At 35.8% G+C, this 20,551-nt stretch overlaps 1 protein-coding gene across 3 annotated transcripts in view; it reads right to left on the bottom strand.

The window, feature by feature from the left end:
* The window catches only part of XRCC4 (X-ray repair cross complementing 4), a 177,656-nt gene that overhangs the window by 62,068 nt on the left and 95,037 nt on the right, over nucleotides 1-20,551 (bottom strand). For all 3 annotated transcript variants that reach the window (XM_085214368.1, XM_085214366.1, XM_085214367.1), the window contains exon 7: nucleotides 1,874-2,018. In XM_085214368.1, the coding sequence (XP_085070494.1) occupies nucleotides 1,874-2,018 (145 nt within the window). The remainder of the gene's footprint in view (nucleotides 1-1,873; nucleotides 2,019-20,551) is intronic.

Below are 20,551 nucleotides of genomic sequence, written 5' to 3'. Positions count from 1 at the left end.
AAAGGAGATCCAATAATTTCTCATCAAATAAAGGACAAGTACTACCTCTGTATTTTAAATTAAATGAGTCAAAAATATATTTTAGTATTGAGTGATATTACATTTGATTTCCAAGTCTCTGAGGGATCAGAAAGAAGCATATGGCTTTTTATCATTGGAAAAACTTTGTAAAAGGTATGTCACAAGCCAAAACTGAAACCTGGAGTGCAAAGCAGTTGTTTACAATACAGTTCACACATAATAAATCAAAAGAAAAGCAGGGACAGAGACTTGATAGAACGAATGTTTTTTGTTCACTAAGCCCAACAAGATGACTAATCATGTGGTAGCCAGAAAGAACCACTCTTCAGTTTCAGCTTTGACTTGATTTTCTTGATTTTGCAAGCATATAAGAAATGCTCTACACAGTATGAAAAATCTAATGCTGCTCTATTTCTCTAAAATTTGCCTAACTTAAAGGAATTAAAACAAAAACATTGATATCATGTCAGTCCTTCTCCAGGGCACAAGAGTCAGAGGATTACTCAGCCCAAGGCATTTTTGTTCTCCTTTGTGATCATTTGCCTCTGTATGTTTTCCTTCCACAATCGATACTAAAAAGAGTGAAATTGAATTTCAGGCAAAGACGGCCAGAGTCTCAAAATCAAACTGTCTGACTGCATGCAATTGGCAAAGAGTGTAGCTCCTTGTAATACACAAGATTCTAGCAGCAGAGAAGTCTAGAATTTGATATTTTTCTGGACCGTTCTAAAATCTAATATTCTTTTACTAATAAAACAGAACTGTAACCTTAAATATTCATTGCCACCATCAAGTCACCATCTTTTAAGTCAAAATAAGATAATTCTCTTACTGATTTAAACAGAAATATTTGCTAATCATGGGAAATGTGTTTCCAGTCTATCTGTGTCTATGTGTGTTTAAAGAGTTCATTACACATTGCATACTACAGATTAACGGGTGAAATAATAATTTTCAAAACTAATTTACCGTAGCTTTTAAAAATTATCCATTTTTGAAGAAAATACCACCAATCAAAGAGCGGCTCTGAGGTAATTCTACGTATAAACCCCATTCAGGTCATGTAATAATATCTCCACATGTTAAGAGTGACAAAGAAACAAAAATATTTTTATCAAATGTATAAAATATGACCCATTGTGTTGAAGAGTGATTTTTTTTTTTTTAATCCCAAGTGATCTTATTTTTGAAAGAAGTCTATCTGGGTCTATTAAAGATAGTACTGTGAATTTATTTCACAGAAACTATAAAGACATATTACAGGATCACTGAGGTTGGATGGGATCTCTGGAGATTCTCTAGCCCAATCTCATTTCTCAGAGCAAACTCAACCAGAACAGGTTGCCCAATATATGATGCCTGGTTGGGTTTGGATTCCTTCCACAGACAGAGACTTCAGAATCACTCCAAGCAACCTATTCCTCTTTTGATCACCTTCAATGTGAAGAAAGACAATCCTAGCACTAATTTCCACGACACAACTTAGCTCAAGATCCCCAGCCTAGTTTCACACTCTAAGTGAATTTTTCTGTGACTGTACAGTTACAGGGTAATCCACAAAATATCATTTTAGTAGGCCTCAATCTATTTGCTTAAAATTATCTAAGTCACTTAAATGTATCTTATAATCATCACTTCAGAGATGTTCTAAATGGAATAACTCCTTGGGCCTGTCTACATTTAATCATTCACTTCTATTCAAAGCTGTCCTGAATTCATGTAAATAACTACAAAAAAATGCCACAAAACAGTGATTAGGTACCTGAATATTATGAAACTGCACAAGAAAACACAAAAAGAACAAGTATTTATAGATATAGTAACACCTCAGTACATTTTGAAAATGACTTACTTTTCCTTTGCTAGCTTTTCTGTCTCATAAGTTGCTATCTTAGCTTCTGTCCCAGTGGGATTTATTGTTCTTTGTCTTCTCTTTCGTCTTGGAGCAGTACTGATGACATCAGGACTACCCAGTAGGGAATCTCTTCGTTCTGGTGCTGCCAAAAGTAAAAAGAACAAAGTTGACCAAAGTCCTGAAGGTAAAACACTAAAGGAGAATTCTTAAACTATTTTTTAAAATTATTAAAATCACTATATTGCTAAAATGGACTCCAATTTGATAGCAATTGCTGTCAAAACAAAGTGATTATATAAATGGAAATTCATAAAGACCAAATTCAAACTAGAAAGATCAGCTTCCTTTGATACCTTTGTGTAATCACTGAAGAGTAAGATGAGTAAGTTTGGACTACAAACATACTGCTAGTCTCCTGATCCCTCCTTTTAGACTCTCAGGTGTCCCACAAAGACGCTGTATAGATCTCAGTTTCACCAACTTGAAGTTAGTCTTTGCAATCTCCAAATTAATTGAGAAAGACATGCATACAGAATGGGAAGAAAGGAGATTGGATGTTTTGCTTACTGTATGGTTTTGTTCAGAATCCCAAATCTGGGCAATGCACAATCAGAATGGAAGAGCGTCACAGAATTTTTTATATCCATTAGATTAAGTCCTTGAAAGAAGCTTACCGTTATAGTCAAGTACTCTGTTTTGCTATATAATAGTCATTCAGCTACCACAGACCACCAATCCATTCATCTCTAGGGGTTCTGCTTTTCCACCTGTAGACAGAGTGGACAGCCTGGTGTATGTACACAGAGGCAAGAAATCCAGCTGGAGCAAACCAGTACATAAAAGTACTGGTACACAATTTTTGTTCCAGTCATCAACACTTGCTAAAAGTGCTTTTATTTGGTATATCTGCTTTAAAAATAAACTCTTTAATTACTTTGAAATTTAAAGATAATGACATTCAGAAAAGCAAACATTTAAACTGAAATATATCAAACAATAATGAAGTGATTGAGGCTATGGTAACTTTCATGATTATTACTTTCTGTGTGTTTTAGGAAGGTTTAATCTTTACGTGGGTGAAAATCACCATAATTTGAGATTCTGTATTGAAGTCTTTTACTGAAAGTAAATAGTGGTGGTTTCTAATTTTCATTCCCTTCACTGAAACCGAAAGAGGCAGAAAATATTCAATAAATACTTTTCGTATTTTTTAAAAAATGGTGTTTCTACAAATATTGCTAAATGAAACATGCAGAAGCTCCCTAAAGCCCATGAAACTATTGCTTACTGCTAAGCACATGCTTAGGCATCGGAAACTCCTTACTTTTGCCAGCAGGAACTATATTTATGCTACACAGACTTACAGATTGTTGCAGAGTGACAACAAGCATAAGGTGACATATTTCCAAAGTACAAGATAATTAATGATTTTCAAAGTCCAGTACAGACAAGGTATGCTGCCTACAATAAATGTTGAAAAAGGTTAAGTTACAACTTAATCCTTTCCACTAATCTTTTACTAGCTATGCATACTTTTCCAGTGCTAACTGTTAAAAACATGTTCATGGGTGTTAGTTACTATTTAGTTATTATTTACTTACAGCATGCTCAGAGTAGTACACCAAACACTTATACTAATATTATCTCATATATTGCAGTTTCACTTCCTGAAGTCAGCCTCTTCTTAATTAAGATACATAAAATAATTTACAAGAAAGAATCGAGCATACATCAACAAATTCAAATAATTTAGTTATGACAGCTCATATCCTTCGTTGTTGCAGTTCTCCTCTCAGTCTCTGTTTTGTTAAAAAGTAGATAAAAACTAACCATTATTGATGGTAAATAATGCCTTTGTAATTCTAATTGTGTAATAGATAATGGTGCTCTGTAGACAAGCACTCATGCTTAGGATTGCCTAAAGCTTGTGTTCTTCAACTGTCCCACTGATGTTCATGTAAAGAAAATGAAAGAAAAATGTCAGTCTTTGCTGTAAAATGCATTTATTTCCCAACTTCATGTTGGGAATGCAATCTCATGAATAGTAACATAAGCATTCACCACCACAGGCTTTTTTGTCTTTTTGCTGTATTTTGTTTTTTAAGCCAAGCTACCTCTATGGTCAGAACCGCTAATAGAAAGATGACATACACTTGAAGCTTAAAGTATCACACATTATCATAAGACTTTAAAAACATACCCACTAGTGCTGCCCAGAAATGAATGCCATTAAGGGATTCATTTATAGTATTTGACTAAAGGCCAAAGAAAGCTTCAGAAAAATATTATTTATTACTTGACACAAAAGCATTTGGAATAATGAGACACATCTTGAATATAAATCTTTTTTTCATTCTGAAATCTTTTTTTTTTCTGTCTAAACTTCAACACCATTTTAAAGAAGCAAAGATCCTTTACTTCTCACTAAATTAAATTTCTTACTTTGAAATTATACGGTTGAGTACAAATTATTATTATACTCTTGAGAAAACCTGTATCAATTTCTATATAGGAACAAATGCTGTATGATGAAAGTCAGTTAATAAATCCTATAAAACAACAAATGTTGACCAAGAGAAGGAAATGTTCCAAATACACTATACCTCTTCAAGGTGAATAGTCAAAAGAAGGCAGATTGACATGATAGTAATAGGGAAATACCGCTTAAGCATTAAAAGAATATCTGTGCAAAGGTTTAAGATTTCAAATAAAAAAGTTTTCTATATTCTTCACTGTCATTTTGAAGAGTGCTATTTGACAGATTGAGGGAGTTTTAAAAAAATAAATAAATAAAAAGGACACTGAAAACAGAAAATACATCTCCTGCATCACATGCAGGAAAAATGCCAGTACTCGCTCCCAGAGAGTCAAGAGGCTTGGTCCACGGAATTGTGCATCCATACAGAACAGTTCTGGCCAGCCCACATTCCATGCTGTAAACCTGGCTCTACCTGCAAAACTGCTTGCCTCAGCCAGCACAGAGCAAAATCCTTGCAGCAATGAACCTGCTAGCAACTAGATGGGGCAGACAACACAGTTAGCTGCCAGCACAGAGGGCATGTCTGAAAATCTACAGAGAGGAACAACTTTCTACATTTTCCCACTAGTTAAAATAATTAGAAGTAAGCTTCAGGTACTATTTTCACATTATTGGGAAACTATCAGAAAAGAATAAGCATCTCATATCAGAATTAGATCTCTATAGGTACTATATAATTAATACTATATACTATATAATTAGATCACTATAAATACTACAAATAGTTTTGGACTGCTGTCATCTCTGGTTCAATAAGGGAGACTAAACTTGCATTTTTTTCCTGTAAAAGAGATGTTTAAAATGGCTGAGTGAAGCTCAGTCAGGTCTGTAATATCATAACAAAAACCTCACAGAATAACAAAAATGGTAACTTTATCTAGACACATACTTTGAAGAAAAAGTAAACGAGTTGCCAAAGCACTCGTTGATGAGACACCATGACTCTTGAAAACCAAAGGCATTTAGAAATGAAAATGTGTAGTTCAGTTAAAAATACATGTCCAGTTGTATTTTAAGATATTTATTATCTCTCAGGCTCTTGCATTTCTTTATATCGCTATGCAAAAGTGATCTGTCAAAACAAAAAGAAAAAAACTTCCAATCTATTACATTCACCTATAAACTCAGAAAAAAAAAAACAAATCACTTTCATTCTTTGCACATCATCACCTGTAATGAAAATTCTACAGCTCAGATATGTCTAATTGCTCACAACAGTACTGAACTCACATAAGAAAGTAGAATCCAGCCCTTCTTTGATTACAAATTCTACTCTCATTAAAGGACTAAAAACAATACTGAAAGCTTGGTATACATGGGAAAAGGTGAGCAGAATTTCAGCAGAAATATTTTACATTTGAGCAATCTGTTTGCCTGTAATGATTTATGTTCACATATGCAGAAAATACATTCTCAACACCTAAATTCCTTCAAGAAAGTAAAAAGTTGTTGTTTATAAGAGTTTACACATAAGAAACATAGTCATGGACAAAACTTTCATGGACATAACTTCCTATCACTTCACTCCGTTAGATTATATTCAAGATGAAAGAATGGATCTCCAAACTTTAAGACTTCATTTAATTCATTCATGTCACCCAAAACATCTGTTCGCACTGCTATGCATGCTTAGCTAAACTGCTCCTTGGAGTTTCAGATTAAAACCATTCTAATTGTATCTTGAAAATCATCTATTGCTGACTTTTAATGCAACAAAGGTGAAAACAGAATCTGGATCTTTCTATTTACTGTTGAAGATGACATCACTGTTCTCATTTAGTTTTTCACCTCTATTATTGTCTTTTTGCTTCAAAAAACACTATGGTTTTGACGATCTTAAATACTGTTGTTTTTTTTTCACTTGGTAAAATTGTTTTTTCTCTTAATGTTTGTACCCCTCAGCCTGCTGAATTACATTACAATGGGAAATGTCTTTTGCAAACAGAGCCCTACATTCATAAAACCTCACAGAATTAGTTCCCAGGCTTATAGAACTGATTTTAAGTTAACCAGTCCCTCCAGAAATAGGGATCACTAAATAATAAAATATATTTAAACAGCCTACTGCCATCAGCTTTATATTATTGAATTATCAGGACATATGACCATAATTCCAAAACCAATTAACAGTGTCAAATGAGTTTAAGGAAAATACACATTTCTGGCACGGCCCACTAAATAAAACTTATTTAGTACACTAATTTGCTTTGCTACCAATAATTGATTTGAAGTTAGAAAAAAACCTTTTCTATCTAGACTGGAATGGACAGGAAGAATTAGCAAAGGATATGGACGCTTCATCTTCAAGAAAAGAATGATCTTTTATTTAAATTATACAGATGTTACATACAGCAATACAAAAGTCTACCAGTTTTAAATTCTCTTATGAACGAAAATTTTCCCAATTAATTTTCCTTCAGAGTAACAAGGACTCACTCCTTCAGGGTACTAAGGACTTACAAGCAGTTACTAAAATTTCTTCACATTACCAGACACTAATGCTGCCATAGGTCTCTAAGTTCTTCTCAGAGTCCCCCTGTTAATGGAACAGAATCTCCTGCTTGAATTCCACCTAAATGCAGGTAGCATGTGGTAATCAACTGGACTTTCAAACCCTGCTGTCTCTCTTCAACACAGCAGATGAAATTACTCAAAATCAGTCCCTTGACTGAGGATCCTGGTATTTTCTTTATGACATTTTTTTTAAGAAAGCCACCCACAACAATTAATGCTTCTTCTCCTCCTGCCCTAGCACAGTGTTGGCAGCAGATAAACTGGCCTGAAAGCAGAAGAATTCTCACAGAACAGCCACTGAAAGCATGCTAGGTCTGTGTGTGACAGCTGCTACCCAAGCCACCAAATAAAAAACTAAAAAAAAAAAAAAAAAAAAAAAAGCAGAAAGGGAGCAAAACTCATCACTTTAATCCTTGACTATAGTGTAATTATGTGGTTTCTCAATCTCAGCCTAATTCCCAAAGGATCACCATAGCTGATAATAATTAGCATCTCTTTGACATTCTCAGCAGAGAGTCTCCTAAATGAATGGGTATTGAAATGAATGTGTCTGACTGATGTAGGCAATTCCTATAAAGTAGGATTAAGTCATTTCTGACAGGCAATTTAGGAAATACTACTTCTACCTATGCTAAAATTATCCTTTGTGACACACACATTGTGGACATGATTTTCACAAGGAATAGATCATATAGGTCACACAAAGATCCAAAATTACAGACTGATATTCATGGTTTGGACATATGCTTCAGTGAAAGTAACAGGAATGTGTCACTATTTCAATTTTATGAAAGTAAAAAGAATCATTCTCCAGTCTTTTTTCGCTCTACTTTATATTTCATTCTTTGTACAAATTTGGCTATACTGCACCATAATCCTCTGGGGCCTAAAGGCTGTTAAGCCTGCAGTTCTATAAATTCTCTGTCAGTCAGTTATTAACATTTATTTTTACAAAGAATATCTCCATGGGAAGTGTTTATGAAGACACATTTTAAAACAACTCTAGCAAAAAGTTTAGATCCAGCTATACAAAATTTATAAATTGTATCCAGCTCAGTACGGAAGTTTACATTTCACCCTGCTAGACTGTATTACCAGTGACAACATATACCAAATCCTCTGCAAAGCATGTACTCTTGCTCATGTCACCCTCTCTCAAAATCTTTTTCTCTTTTACAGTTTAAATGTCTTTTTAATTAAAAAATATTATTTCCAACTTGTAGGGAAACTTCTTATGTTTTAATAAAATCTGGTTGACATATGGTTTACTTCTCAATGCTTATTTATCTGAGACTGCTCAACCATTACTAGCTCACATTGTCTTGAAACTAGATGACAAAAAAATCAAGGCTAAATTTTACAAGCAAGTAAAAATTTTGACCAGGATGAAAGAGTCTTTTTCATATATCAGAATATGAGAGGGCAAAATAGGAATGAGCTTTCACAAATACCAAGGAATCTGAAATAGCTCATTAATTTTAATAATCAAAATCACAATCCCTAATAGAAAGTTTTCTTTTAAGAACACTTTGATATGGGATATTTTAATGGATCATATGTACTTTAATAGAAGAGAGATTCATTTTCAATTATCCTGAAAAATATATGTTGCTACAAATACTATAGTAAAGTCATAATTCTAAGAAAGTCACTCGTTTTTAAATTCCGTCAAAGGCTATGATCTATCAGTGATGTAGAGTTCTTGAAAGTCCTTATACATAGCCTATGAAAATGTCTCCAGCTCCTACATAGCAGTACTTCACTTACAATGTAACAGTGAAAGCTTTATAATATCCTTAAAAATCCTCTGAAATGAGTCACAGGTAGATGCTTAATTAAGAAGTTGTGAAAGCTAAGAGATTGCTTTTGCAATATCTGAAGCCTACTAACAATTAAGTTGCTTTCCCTGCTTTATTTTTTCTGGGTGCTTGAGAGAATCAGTGGCACTGCTGGTGACTCAGATGCTGTTGTGGTTTCTGACTGGCCAAAGGCAGTTCAGTAAAGAGTAAGGCTGCTCAGCAACAGCATGCTCCAGCCTTTCAGTATTCCTCTGGAAGTTCAGATTTATTACGTGCAGTTTTAGAAATTTTTCTCCATCTCTTGCCCTCAAATCATTTTGAAATCTGTACTGATGCGGCCTGGTGAAGCTCATTTCTGTACACCATGCTTGGATGTACAGTCATCTAGCATGCCAGTGCATCCCAGCTCAGGCAAGAGCATTAAAAAAGTCTTCATGTGTAAAGGCTTTGATGAGCTCACTGTCTCGGGTGTGACTATTCACTGCAGTCATTCTCTGGAGTCCCTGGATGTCCTATTTGGATCATCTGTACCACCCAGGGTGGAGGTAGGAGGCTTCTGAATAGCATTCCCAGGAGATATTAAAAAACATGCAGGTCAACTAAACAAAACAACAAATCAGATAGATGGAAGAATTAAAAACATGAAGCTAAGAAAAGCTTTGGAAAAGATGTCTGAGCTGTGATCCTTCAGTTCAATGTGATGTAATTGGAGCCCAATGTAATTTCTCACTATGCATGTAAAACATACACCTCTTGACTGAAATTCCATCCAACACTGGCACCACTCCTGCTCTACTAAATGTTTCTGTTGTCTACAGCTAATGTTGCCAAGTTCATCCAAATGAACCTAGCCCTGGCACTGACAGCTTTGAGCTTCCAAACATCACCTCTGAGGTTATCCTCTAAGTCAGACAGTATGTCTTACTTGCCAAACCCCTAGCTGTATGCAACCAGATATTTGAAAGCTGGTCCAACAGAACAGTTTGAATTACAGGTCGTTATATTGCTTATTTACCAACTTTAGATCAATAACAGATTTCTTTGTTAAGAGATCACCCTACTAACCTTATGCAGAATGGTAATCTGTAATGCTATTTAGGATATGTGTGTAAAATACAGCTGGTTTAGAAGATCATCATCTTTACACACTGTTCTTTATTCACAGAGGAATCACAATGCTAGAGAGATCTATCTACTGGGTACGGAAGGCAGTCTTTGAAAAACAGAAGAGCAAACTAAGGTCATAACCTCCATAATGACCTGAAGTTGCACCACAGTGCTTTGAAATAGTTGGAGCTTAGAATTCCATGTGATGGGAATGCTTTCTTTTGTCATTAAACAATTTTTGAGGAAATCAATACAACTCAAGGGAAGCTACAAGTTGTAATAACTCTGGAAAATGTATGTTTTCATGGTGCTGGCATTTTGCATTGAATAAATTACTAACCTCTACCAATAACTGTATTGTGTAGTATCTTCAAGACTACTCAGATTCTTTTTTCAATTATATTATAAATTCCATAATTGGACAGTACAGGTATTTTTGCTTCAGGTTCATTAATGGGGGAAAAATCTAAAAAAAGAATCTGTATTTAAACACGAACTTTAACTCCACATGGCTTAATACAGATTAGTAGTAAAATACAGTAAAATCTACACAAAGATTATATTCAGTTCAGAAGCTATTTTGCCACTTATAGTATACATAGCATTGCATAGTAACATAAATAATGTGTGGTTCTATCTGTTCTGTTTGAGAGACAAGACGGATTTCAAGTTTCGAAGTTATTTACTCTAAGAGTTTATACCAAAAGTGACACAAGCACTATGTCTCTTCATAAAGATATGCTTTTAATCTTGGGACTCCAAAACAGCAACAGTAGAAGTGTTCCTACATGCAAACATACATAATTAATGATTGGATAAAGCATAATTCAAAATTTCATCTTCAGAGGAATAACACTGAGAAAGCATTAGGGGAATAAAAAGGAAATAAAGCATCTCCTGCAGTTTACGCAGGGGTTCTGTATCACTAGGTATTAGAAGTAGCCTAAGATGCTTATATACTTAATATATATAAAAATTACTAACATGCCTTTTACATCTAATTCCCCACCTTTACTTCTATCTGTGCTCATGGCAACTAAAAGTCACAATTGCAATCAGCTGTTTTGGAGTTAATATGAGTTTATTTAATTTGATCAAGCCCTGGGAAGCCTTTGTTACTGATTACATGCTGATGCTCAAGTCATCTTTGGTTACCTACATGTGGATGAAATCTCTGAAATCTGTAAGAAGAATTCAGACAATCTCAAATCCTCAACATCTACAGTATTCTGGTGTCCCATTCTGCAAAGAGGTTTCTAAGGATCAAAATTATTCACTGTACAGGGGTTTGCACTGCAAACAGGACAAGGAATCTCTTCTTGATCCTACCAATACCTTGATGAAAATTGATGATTCAGTTCCTTGTGTGTAAACCACAAGCAATGTCTACTTGATTTTGTAAAATACCTTACCACTGAGAAATAAGGAACGTACAAGCCTTGTCCAAAGGATGGAGACACCTCTGTAAACACTGAAGAAGATAAGAGGCAGTATTACTATAGACACTTCCTGGTAATTCCAGTAAAGCACAAAGATGTGCACTGCTTGCTCTCCTTGATTTAGACTGTGTAATATGGAGGCTGACATAGCATGCCAACACAGACAGCATGGTCAGCAGAAAGTGAGAGCTGTGTGGAGGGAGATGAGAGAGGGCAGGAACGCTGGAAGCTGAGTCCTCTGTGGAAGAATCGGTGAGTTCTAGAGCAGGAAGGCATGACAATCTGGCCAGTTTGGTGAAAAGTCATGAATAAACTTTGGATCTAATGGCCTGGTGAGCCACTCCAATGGCCATCAAAATTCTTCACCATGAAAAAATGTTCTAATAATCTACCTATCAATGACAACAGAAAGGAGCTGAAAGAATTAAGTCTAACATAAATCATGCAGTACTGTTGACAGGATTAAAGGTCATGCCAGTACTACAAACAGTGAAATGAAGAAGAAGAAAAAAACCAACCTCATGAAGATGAAACTGCCTGAAGTACTCAGTGTCTTGAATAATGAACTGAATTGCTGGGAAGTTAGATATAAATCCACAAGACATTATCATAAAGACCTGTGCTTTGCTTTGGCATACTCTTCAGTGATGACTAATGAAAATTTTCAGTGAAGCCTGTAAGATTTGGTACTGCTTTCTTTTCTATCTTTTCACCTTTCCTTTTTCTCACTTCAATAAATTTTGAGAGACAGAATGAGTGTACTGAGGTGAATGATAAAAGGTCCCAAGCCCAGAAAGTGACTACACAGGGCTCCTGGCAGAATTACAGCAAGACTTCAAATACCTTTCTTCTGAAAGATTGTTTCATAAGAAGTTGGTGCTTTTTCTAAAAATCTTACTGCAGAAGTGATTTCTAGAATATTTATATCATGCAATATATGCAAGGTATAAATATACCTTTCATCTAAATTTAATAAACTTATTTCTATTGTATATATATTTTCTTGTTGTACAATCAGTACAACAAGATGCACTTCCAAGCTCTGGCACAAATTTTTTAATGTTTGCTATGAAACAAGAAACCTGATCTGAGATGCCAAATGTCATTCACCAAGAAAAAAAGTTCTATTTACAACACTGTCTTCCTGGAACCATTTATTTCCATTGAAATAAACATAAAACCCCCACTAAATCAAAGAAATACCAAGAATATTATCTAGAAATTGCTGTTAGCTGCTCTTTTCATACACTGTTCCTAAAAGGCTTTTCATGCTGTGAATTTAAAGACGGTATTTAAGATGTCATTATGGCATATCTTTATATACAGCTGCCATTAAGGTTTTATAATGGATTCAGAAATGATGAACATAGAAGGTGCACGTGTCTCAGTCAGACATGACATTAACATTTTTATGGCAGATGCACTGGTACAATTTCAATCAACATCACAAGATAATTTTGCCGTGGAAAATGCTACTGATAATTTTGGCTACTCTAGGAGGTTCTGAGAATATATTTAAACAAATTTAAAGACCTCAAACACTACCTTGAGAGCAGAAATACATTAATATTTATTATAACACTGAGCAGTGCTTTTGGAATCTGATAAAGATGTTTAAAAACATTAATATATAGCTAACAAACATTAATCAATTAACATGTTTTAATCAGAATAAAATAGGCTGGTTTAACTCATCACAACTTCTATTTATATTTAGAAGCTTTTAAACACTTAAAACACAGTCTTTAAGACACACACATGGCACAACTTTAAATTTTATTAATCTTTTTTTTTTTCACTATGAATGGATTATAATACTTACTATTGGACTCAGGATCAGTGTTTACATTCTGACCCAGGCTGGTTTTTTTTTTTACCTATTCTCTGGACATCAACAAAGCTTTACTGATTTGGCTGGGCTGTGCATGAATGCGAAGATCACCACTAACAGCTGAAGATGTAGTTATAAAGGAGTGCATCTTCACACTTCATGAAATTGTTGATCAAACGCATTCTTGTTGACAAGTGGAAAGATATTCAGGGAAATTTTAAAGGGCAATGATGTTGGAAAACGATGGCAAATAGCTTGGTCCCACGTTGGTCAGACAATTCAGGTACATGGTCAGGATGCAAGGCAAAGTAATTGTGTGGTATCATGGTAAATCACAGCCAGACTCTCTATAGAAAACTGGCTTTTACTCCCTGTTATCTACTAACTCTGAGATGGTCTTTCCCTATGGCAAAAACTCCAGGCTGAAGCAGAAGAAATAGGATCCTGCCCTGAGCTCTGTTACAGTTACATGTATCCTTCCCTAGTAGTCAGCAGGGCCAAGAGTGACCATGCAAATTCTTTATTAAAATGGAAATGACAGATTGTTGATTACCTTGTACAGTAAACCCAGTTGATAATACAAAACTGTGTTCAAATCCAGGAAAAAAGCAATTTTCTCCTGATGAAGAATCCTTCTGCTAAATCTACCTGATACTCGCACCAGTCTTTTGCAGCATGCAGCAACAAGAGAAATTATTCAATGGCAGCTTGTACTGGCAAAGCTCAAGTCAATTCCCTCACTATTCCCACAGTAAGCAGTGATTCTAAAAAAAATGGAGTATCTATACATAGGGAAAACATATTATTGCTTAGTGTTTTAGGAAAGCTCAAAAAACCTACAGAGAAAAAGAAAAGATTCTTCTACATTACGTACATTTTGAAATTTCATTATACTGAGAAATTTTTGTGCTTCTTTGCCACCAAAAAATAATTTAATTTTTTAAAATCCTGTGTAGATTTGAACACTTCCTGACATTGCTCCTAGCAGCCACTCTAATGATAAGGAGGTTTCATTATGAAAAGTAATACAGTCTCTCTGTAACTAAAGAGAGCTTGGAGAAAACACGATTTACATAGATGATCCTTTTCCCACTGAAATACTGAGGTTATCAGAAGAGCAATACAGACGATCAGTGAAGGATGAGAAGTAAATAAATCTTCATTATATAAAGAAAAAAATGGGATGCACGTAGATCTTTCAGACTAAATGAAAAAAAAAATACGGAGATCATTTCCTTTAAGAGGAAAATTACCTTTGATCACCCACGAAACAAAAGAGGTAAGAAAAAGGCAGTATGGCAGCATCTACCTTATGAGATAGCTGAAAAAGCAACCAAAAATTAATTCAGAAATAGCAATGCAGATAACTGTAGTTTCTAAAATCTCCTTCTGAAGACAAAGGAATAAATAACATACATACTCCATCAGATTAAGAAAAAAAAATGATCAGAATGCTAGAAACAGTGGACAATTTACACTGACAAACTGATCTAGGCTAAAGAGTTTTTTTTTCCTTTGACACCCTGCTACATGGAGAACAAAGAGACAAATCACCATGTTATAAGCCAGATACTAACCTATAGCAATTAAATACCGCAAGAGTTGCTGTTTTCAAATAAGGAATGCTGGTGGGTAATTTCTAGCAAAATTTACTTACAGTATTAGAAATCATGCATTGGCTTTATAATGACATTTTCTGAAGTAAAAAGAAAAAAAGAAAAACATGTTTTGGGCTACAAAGATTTATAAAATTAGGTTTACAAACAGTTGTATCAGAATGAGGTCACTAGTTTAAGTGGCTGATATGTAGGATGACAGGAAGCCATAAAAAGTTTCTTTAAGCAGAAAATTACTACTGTAATTTCTTCCCAAAGGAAAAAAAAAAAAAAAAGAGGAAACTTAAAACAGATAAGAATCTTGGAAATCATATTTTCTCACATTACAGACTATAGCTTGCGATTATCCCAGCCATCGTGAGCACTACATCATCTGGCAGTATGATTCTTGGAAATGATAGCATTGATATTATTTAATGTTAGATTTCTTGCCTTTAACTAATGTTATTTTCAACCATCTTAATACCTGTCTAAGTGTTGTTTAAGAACCTACGATTTTCTTTGAATGCAATAGATTAATCATTCTTTGATTGGTGTAATTGACTTGAAAAAAGAAATCACCAATTCCAAATCAGACATTTAGAAGTGTTTTATTTCCCTGTATGCTCACATTTAACCAATGAAGTCTTCACAGTACTGCCTTCAGTCCAACACTCACTGATTCTGGCTGTTATTTTGGCAGCAGTCTTCCCAGATAACCAAATCTGATTAGACTCACGGAGCAGAATACCATGCATAAGAACAAAAACATAAGCATAAAGTTCAAAAGCGCAGGAAGATTCATCTAATTCCTGCCCATGCATACCCTGTTCTGAACAAGACTCCCTTTGTTGATCAAGAAAAAACACATTAAAACATCCAGGACTGAGTATAAAATACTAATGTGAATAACAGCTGTTATGATGACTAACAGTTTTATTACATATTCAGAATTGAACACTCTGGCCAGAAACTAAGCCAGAATAAACCAGGACAGCCCCTCTGGAAGTTAATGAAGCTATAATGAATTATACCAATTGAGAATTCAGTGTATTATTCCGAGATGGTTTGCTGGGGAAATACACAAAACAAATAAATAAAACAAAGCTAATTGTCTGTGCCATGCATGAACATAGGATTTTAAATTTTATATCCTGAAAAGACAGATGACTCTTGACTTTTTTTTTTTTTGCTAGTAAAAGCTATATACCGTAGCTTTTAAAAGAAAAAAGTATGCTAAAAGGTTTACAGTAGATTCCTCTTTTTCCCCCAAAAGATCCAAATTAATAAGGAAAAAATCATCACCCTGTCTATACCATCAGACACAGAGTTTTAACTTATTAGCACAACACATCTCCCCCAGATCTGAAGTTCACTTTCTCATAGTAAGGCTTCCTCAAACTTGAACAAGTCAAAATGAGCTGTATGGCCATATCCACCCACAGAGGACATTCCCAGTGGCTGCTGAGGTCTCAGCTCATGCAGCGAGCCACTCTCCTGCATGGTTGCGTCTCAAGGCAGCCATTTCATGAAAAGGGAATTATTACATATCTTGTTGATCTACTCCCAGTAGCCTTTACTACAAAAGAGTAGTTTTTTCTCTAGAACTATTTTTTTTACAAATAATAAAAACTACTGATCTCATTATCCACGGATATCTACAGAAAATATAGCTGTTCTGTCTTTACCAGAAACTGCTCAGGCTCTTCCTTACCACAGATCACCATGTGAGCTCAGCAGTTCAAAATGCTGCTTTTTCACAATCAGGAATTTTAAAGTTTCTTGGGTTTGAGTGCAACAAGGACATGATTTCCTCTGAAACAGTGCCACAGATTTAAGTGGCTGTATGCTGCCATTTCTGAATGGCAGGGCAACAGAACAAAGCCTGACAGCAACACACCCCACCGCTAGCATGAAGGGCCTGTGTTTTGTTTTGCCTTCTGGTTTCCTATCGCAGACACTGGGTACAGCTATGTGACACAGATCAGGTTTAAAGCACTCTCACAGTGAAACAGCATCAAGAATGACTGAAGCTGGCTACTGTCAGCAAACGAGATTGCACTTTTCTTCAGTTCTACAGAATTATGGCACTTCACATTAAAGAAATGGGATGAAGCAGGAAATAGCTTACACTCAAAGGGGTGCCACTTTTTACCATCTGACACTGTACTTTGTAGAAAAATAAAAAACAAAAACAAAACACCTAAATAGAAACAAGATATCATCTGTTCTGCCTCAGAACAGATATAAAGACAGCAGCAGACAGTGAAGCAGACAGTCTGACCTCCACCAGGCTGGGAAAAGCTGCAGAAGAGCATCCCCAGCCTGCACCACGAGCTTCTTGTTTTGCATCTAGCTAGGTGGAGATGAGGATCATGGGTTCTCCCATCATACCCCAGTGCGGTGCTGCTTGCCCCATGCCAGCTCTTTTTCTTCCAGCTGAGCACAGCCTTGATGGCAGACAAGTTCCTGTCCAAGGGAATTGACAGGCTTGTTATTTTAAGGCAAGTTCTGTGTTGCTCATGCAGAGAAAATCCCCCTCGGTAGGCCAAAGATAGGGCCCTACTATGGCTTTAGCTTTAGAAAACTATTTAAATAATATACTTCAACCATAAAATATAAACATCTTCTGAAACTGCCTGCTTATCTGGATTCTCAGTGTAGCTCTTTAATATCTGTCACTTCAAAGTACACAGGAACACTCACAAAGTAGGCCTTTCTTTGTACATAAAAGTACCTTTAATTTCCCTAAACATCAGTCAAGCTCACAAGCAAGGCACACACTGAGGGATGACACACTACCTACTGTGGGGTCACTGCATCTCTTCCGTCATTACTTATGTTATCTTAGGGTATAAGCAGCAAAACAGTAAACTCTTTTGAGCTCTCCACAGCTTTATCGCTACCTCGCCAAAGACCGAGCATAAGGTAGACAAAGCCCTCCTCCCCTCAAGATGCTTCTTCTCAAAGTAAGGTGCAACTTTCAATTCTTACTTTCCTAGATTATTAAAATATAATTATGGCACAAAGCTAGTCAGGAAGTACTCAGATACTTAAACATCTTTTTGATGTTAATCTGCCTAGAAAGAGGTTTCTTTCACAAGGCATTTCCTAAACCAAATGCTATAGCTGAGTACAGAATAAAACATCACTGAGCAACCCAGCAGCCTCAAATCTAATGTAATTCATTCACAGAAGCACTAATGAGAGGCCATTTACAATTTTGACCTTGTGGACGCTTTTTGAAAGCAACTGACATAAAATCTCACTAATTTTAGGGAAATTGAAAGAACTGATAGCACTAAAAAAATTCCCCGTTGAGAATCTTGTCACTCCTGCCACATTTCACAGATAACAGAACTGTGACAGGATTCACAACTGTGACTTCACCCTTGGTTGGATTCAGTCATGCCATCAGTGTAATGCTTACCTATGCAGCAATACCTTTCATTTCATTCTCAAAAAAATTAGTTTTGATGCAGGCAAGTGGGAAATGGAAGGTCATACTTCCATCATTTATAACTCACCTCCATCTCAGTCCACAGAGAACATGCAGATTAATTCATGTCACAATTGCCAGAAGTTTTTATAAACACCTTTAACATCTCCTTAGAAGCTGAAAGCGTCAAGTATCTCTTGAAAATATAAACTAGAAATTCCAGGAGGAAAACAGCTCTCTGTTCTCTACTTTGATGAAAAGATAAATTATTCTCATACAAAGAGCTTCATCTGCAAAAGCTAAGTGCAAAATAGGAGCTTATCTCTCGTGAGCAACTGCAGGTGATGTGTACTTAATTTTCTTCTCCATCCCGGGGGCAACTTGACCTTGTTTAGTGATTTGTTAATATTTTCACTTCTGACAAACACTTGGCAGAACAAGTTTCTGAAGTTCTAGTTTAATAATATTTTTAAGCATGGGGGAGAGAGGGGGGAGAGAAGGGGGGGCGGGAAGGGAAGGGAAGGGGAAGGGCAGGCATTAACAAAAGTAGAAGGAAAATAAGGCACTTCATGGAAGAACAAATGACAGAAGCATATTGTAGTAGTTGAAACTGCACTCAATCTAAAAGTCCATCCACACTTTACATCTAACCCTTGGACCTGTTGGAGTGCCACCAGAGGAGGACCACAAAAACATTACAAGGGATGGAATACCTCTCCTGCAAGGACAGGTTGAGAGCCAAGGCTGATCAGCCTGGAGAAGAGAAGACTGTGGGGAGACCTGAGAACAGCCTTTCAGTGAAGGGTGGCTATAAGAAAGAAGGGGTCAGACTCATTAGCAGGGCCCGTTGTGATAGGACAAGGGGAAATGGTTTCAAACTCAAGGAGGGGAGATTTAGACCAGATAGAAGAAAAGGCATTTCAGCTCCTATGGCAGCATACTAATGCATACAAACTGCACTAAACAAAATGATCATTTCAGTAATATTTCTGAAAACCCACCACTTGTTTTTTCCACACAACCCTAACACTCTGAAGACAAGAGTCTTCTCCAGTGGAAATCAGTGATAAATCACCATTCATTTACCTCAGTGCATGGGTGATAACCATTCAGCCAGGGTTCTTGGCTTAAACTGGGTGCTGTATCCACAAGATAACTCACCTATTAGCAGCATAAATTTATTTTAAACAATAGGACTAAGGTATATCAGTTAGAATTTTCTTTTTAAAATCAAGGTAGCTGACAACTTTTGAGTCAATCATTTTTGCTGAACAAAACTGGATTCAATTTGGAAACAACTTACCAGCAGCTTGAGTTGGAGGATAAATGTTTTTAACCTTCCGCATAAAGAATCACTTCTAAGCAAACTACTGCACAAACACATACTCCTGTTTTGTAGGGATGTTTATTAAGCATACCTTGCTACACAATTGGAAACAAGTGAGCACAAGGTACTGTGACTCATATTTGCTGTTAAATAAGGAAATCAGGGAACTGTGTTTTCAGGCAGCCTACAATCTGCCTCAGTTAAAGCAAACTGTGAATAAGTGACAGACCTACGCCAAGGATTGAGATGAATAGAATGCTTTAAATGCTAATTTGAAGGAAGGAGCAGTGTTTGAATAAGCTGTGGATGAGGATTCATCTTTGAATAGAGATGAAAGCTAATGCCAAGCAAGTAATACACATGATGATCTAAGGCAGGTGATTTTGTCAAACAAAAGCTCTTTTTGCCAAGCTTTGTTCAGAACTGCGGCTACAATCAAAGTGACCTGTTGTGCAGTCTTGCACTTCTATCCCAACAAATGCAGTCAGGTAATAACCATAGACATTGCAGACCTACAGATAGTTCTATTCTAGCCATCTTAAGGTTTTTTTTAAAATAAACGGGCAAACATATCCTGTATCCAGCACCAAGTATTCTATTGGTAACACCTATTTTGTTCTTTTATATGTCAACGTTTCTTTTTTTCCAAAAATACTTAAAAAAAAATCTGCAAAGCTTTCACATCTAAAAATCCAAAATCATGGAAGACCAGGACAAATAGTCTACTCAAAAAAGTATATCCAATGACTCATAAAAGGTAACTGATGTTGAGAAACAGCAATCCAGTAAGCTATTCAGAAAGGTTCTCCCCTTTAAGCTCTCTTTCTTAGTGCACATACTCCTGCAATCAGATTCCCTAGCATAACATTTATTCTAATATACTTTAATATATGAAGTCATATTGGCTATCTGCCTCATTTACAATTCCTTTGGCATACACTGATATAGGATGCAAGAAGCCAGCAACTCACTTCTCAGAGAGCTGTCCCAAATCTCCTTTTTGCTATGACACATACTCCTTCCATGTCTCCTCAGCTGTGGGAAGTGACTAAGTGGCTTTATAATCTGCACTGTTTCTTCACATC

Source organism: Meleagris gallopavo, chromosome Z (assembly GCF_905368555.1).
Source record: "Meleagris gallopavo chromosome Z, MGAL_WU_HG_1.1, whole genome shotgun sequence".
NCBI classification, from domain to species: Eukaryota; Metazoa; Chordata; class Aves; order Galliformes; family Phasianidae; genus Meleagris; species Meleagris gallopavo.
Note: the sequence above shows the minus strand (reverse complement) of the source record. Positions and strands in the feature narration are given on the sequence as shown.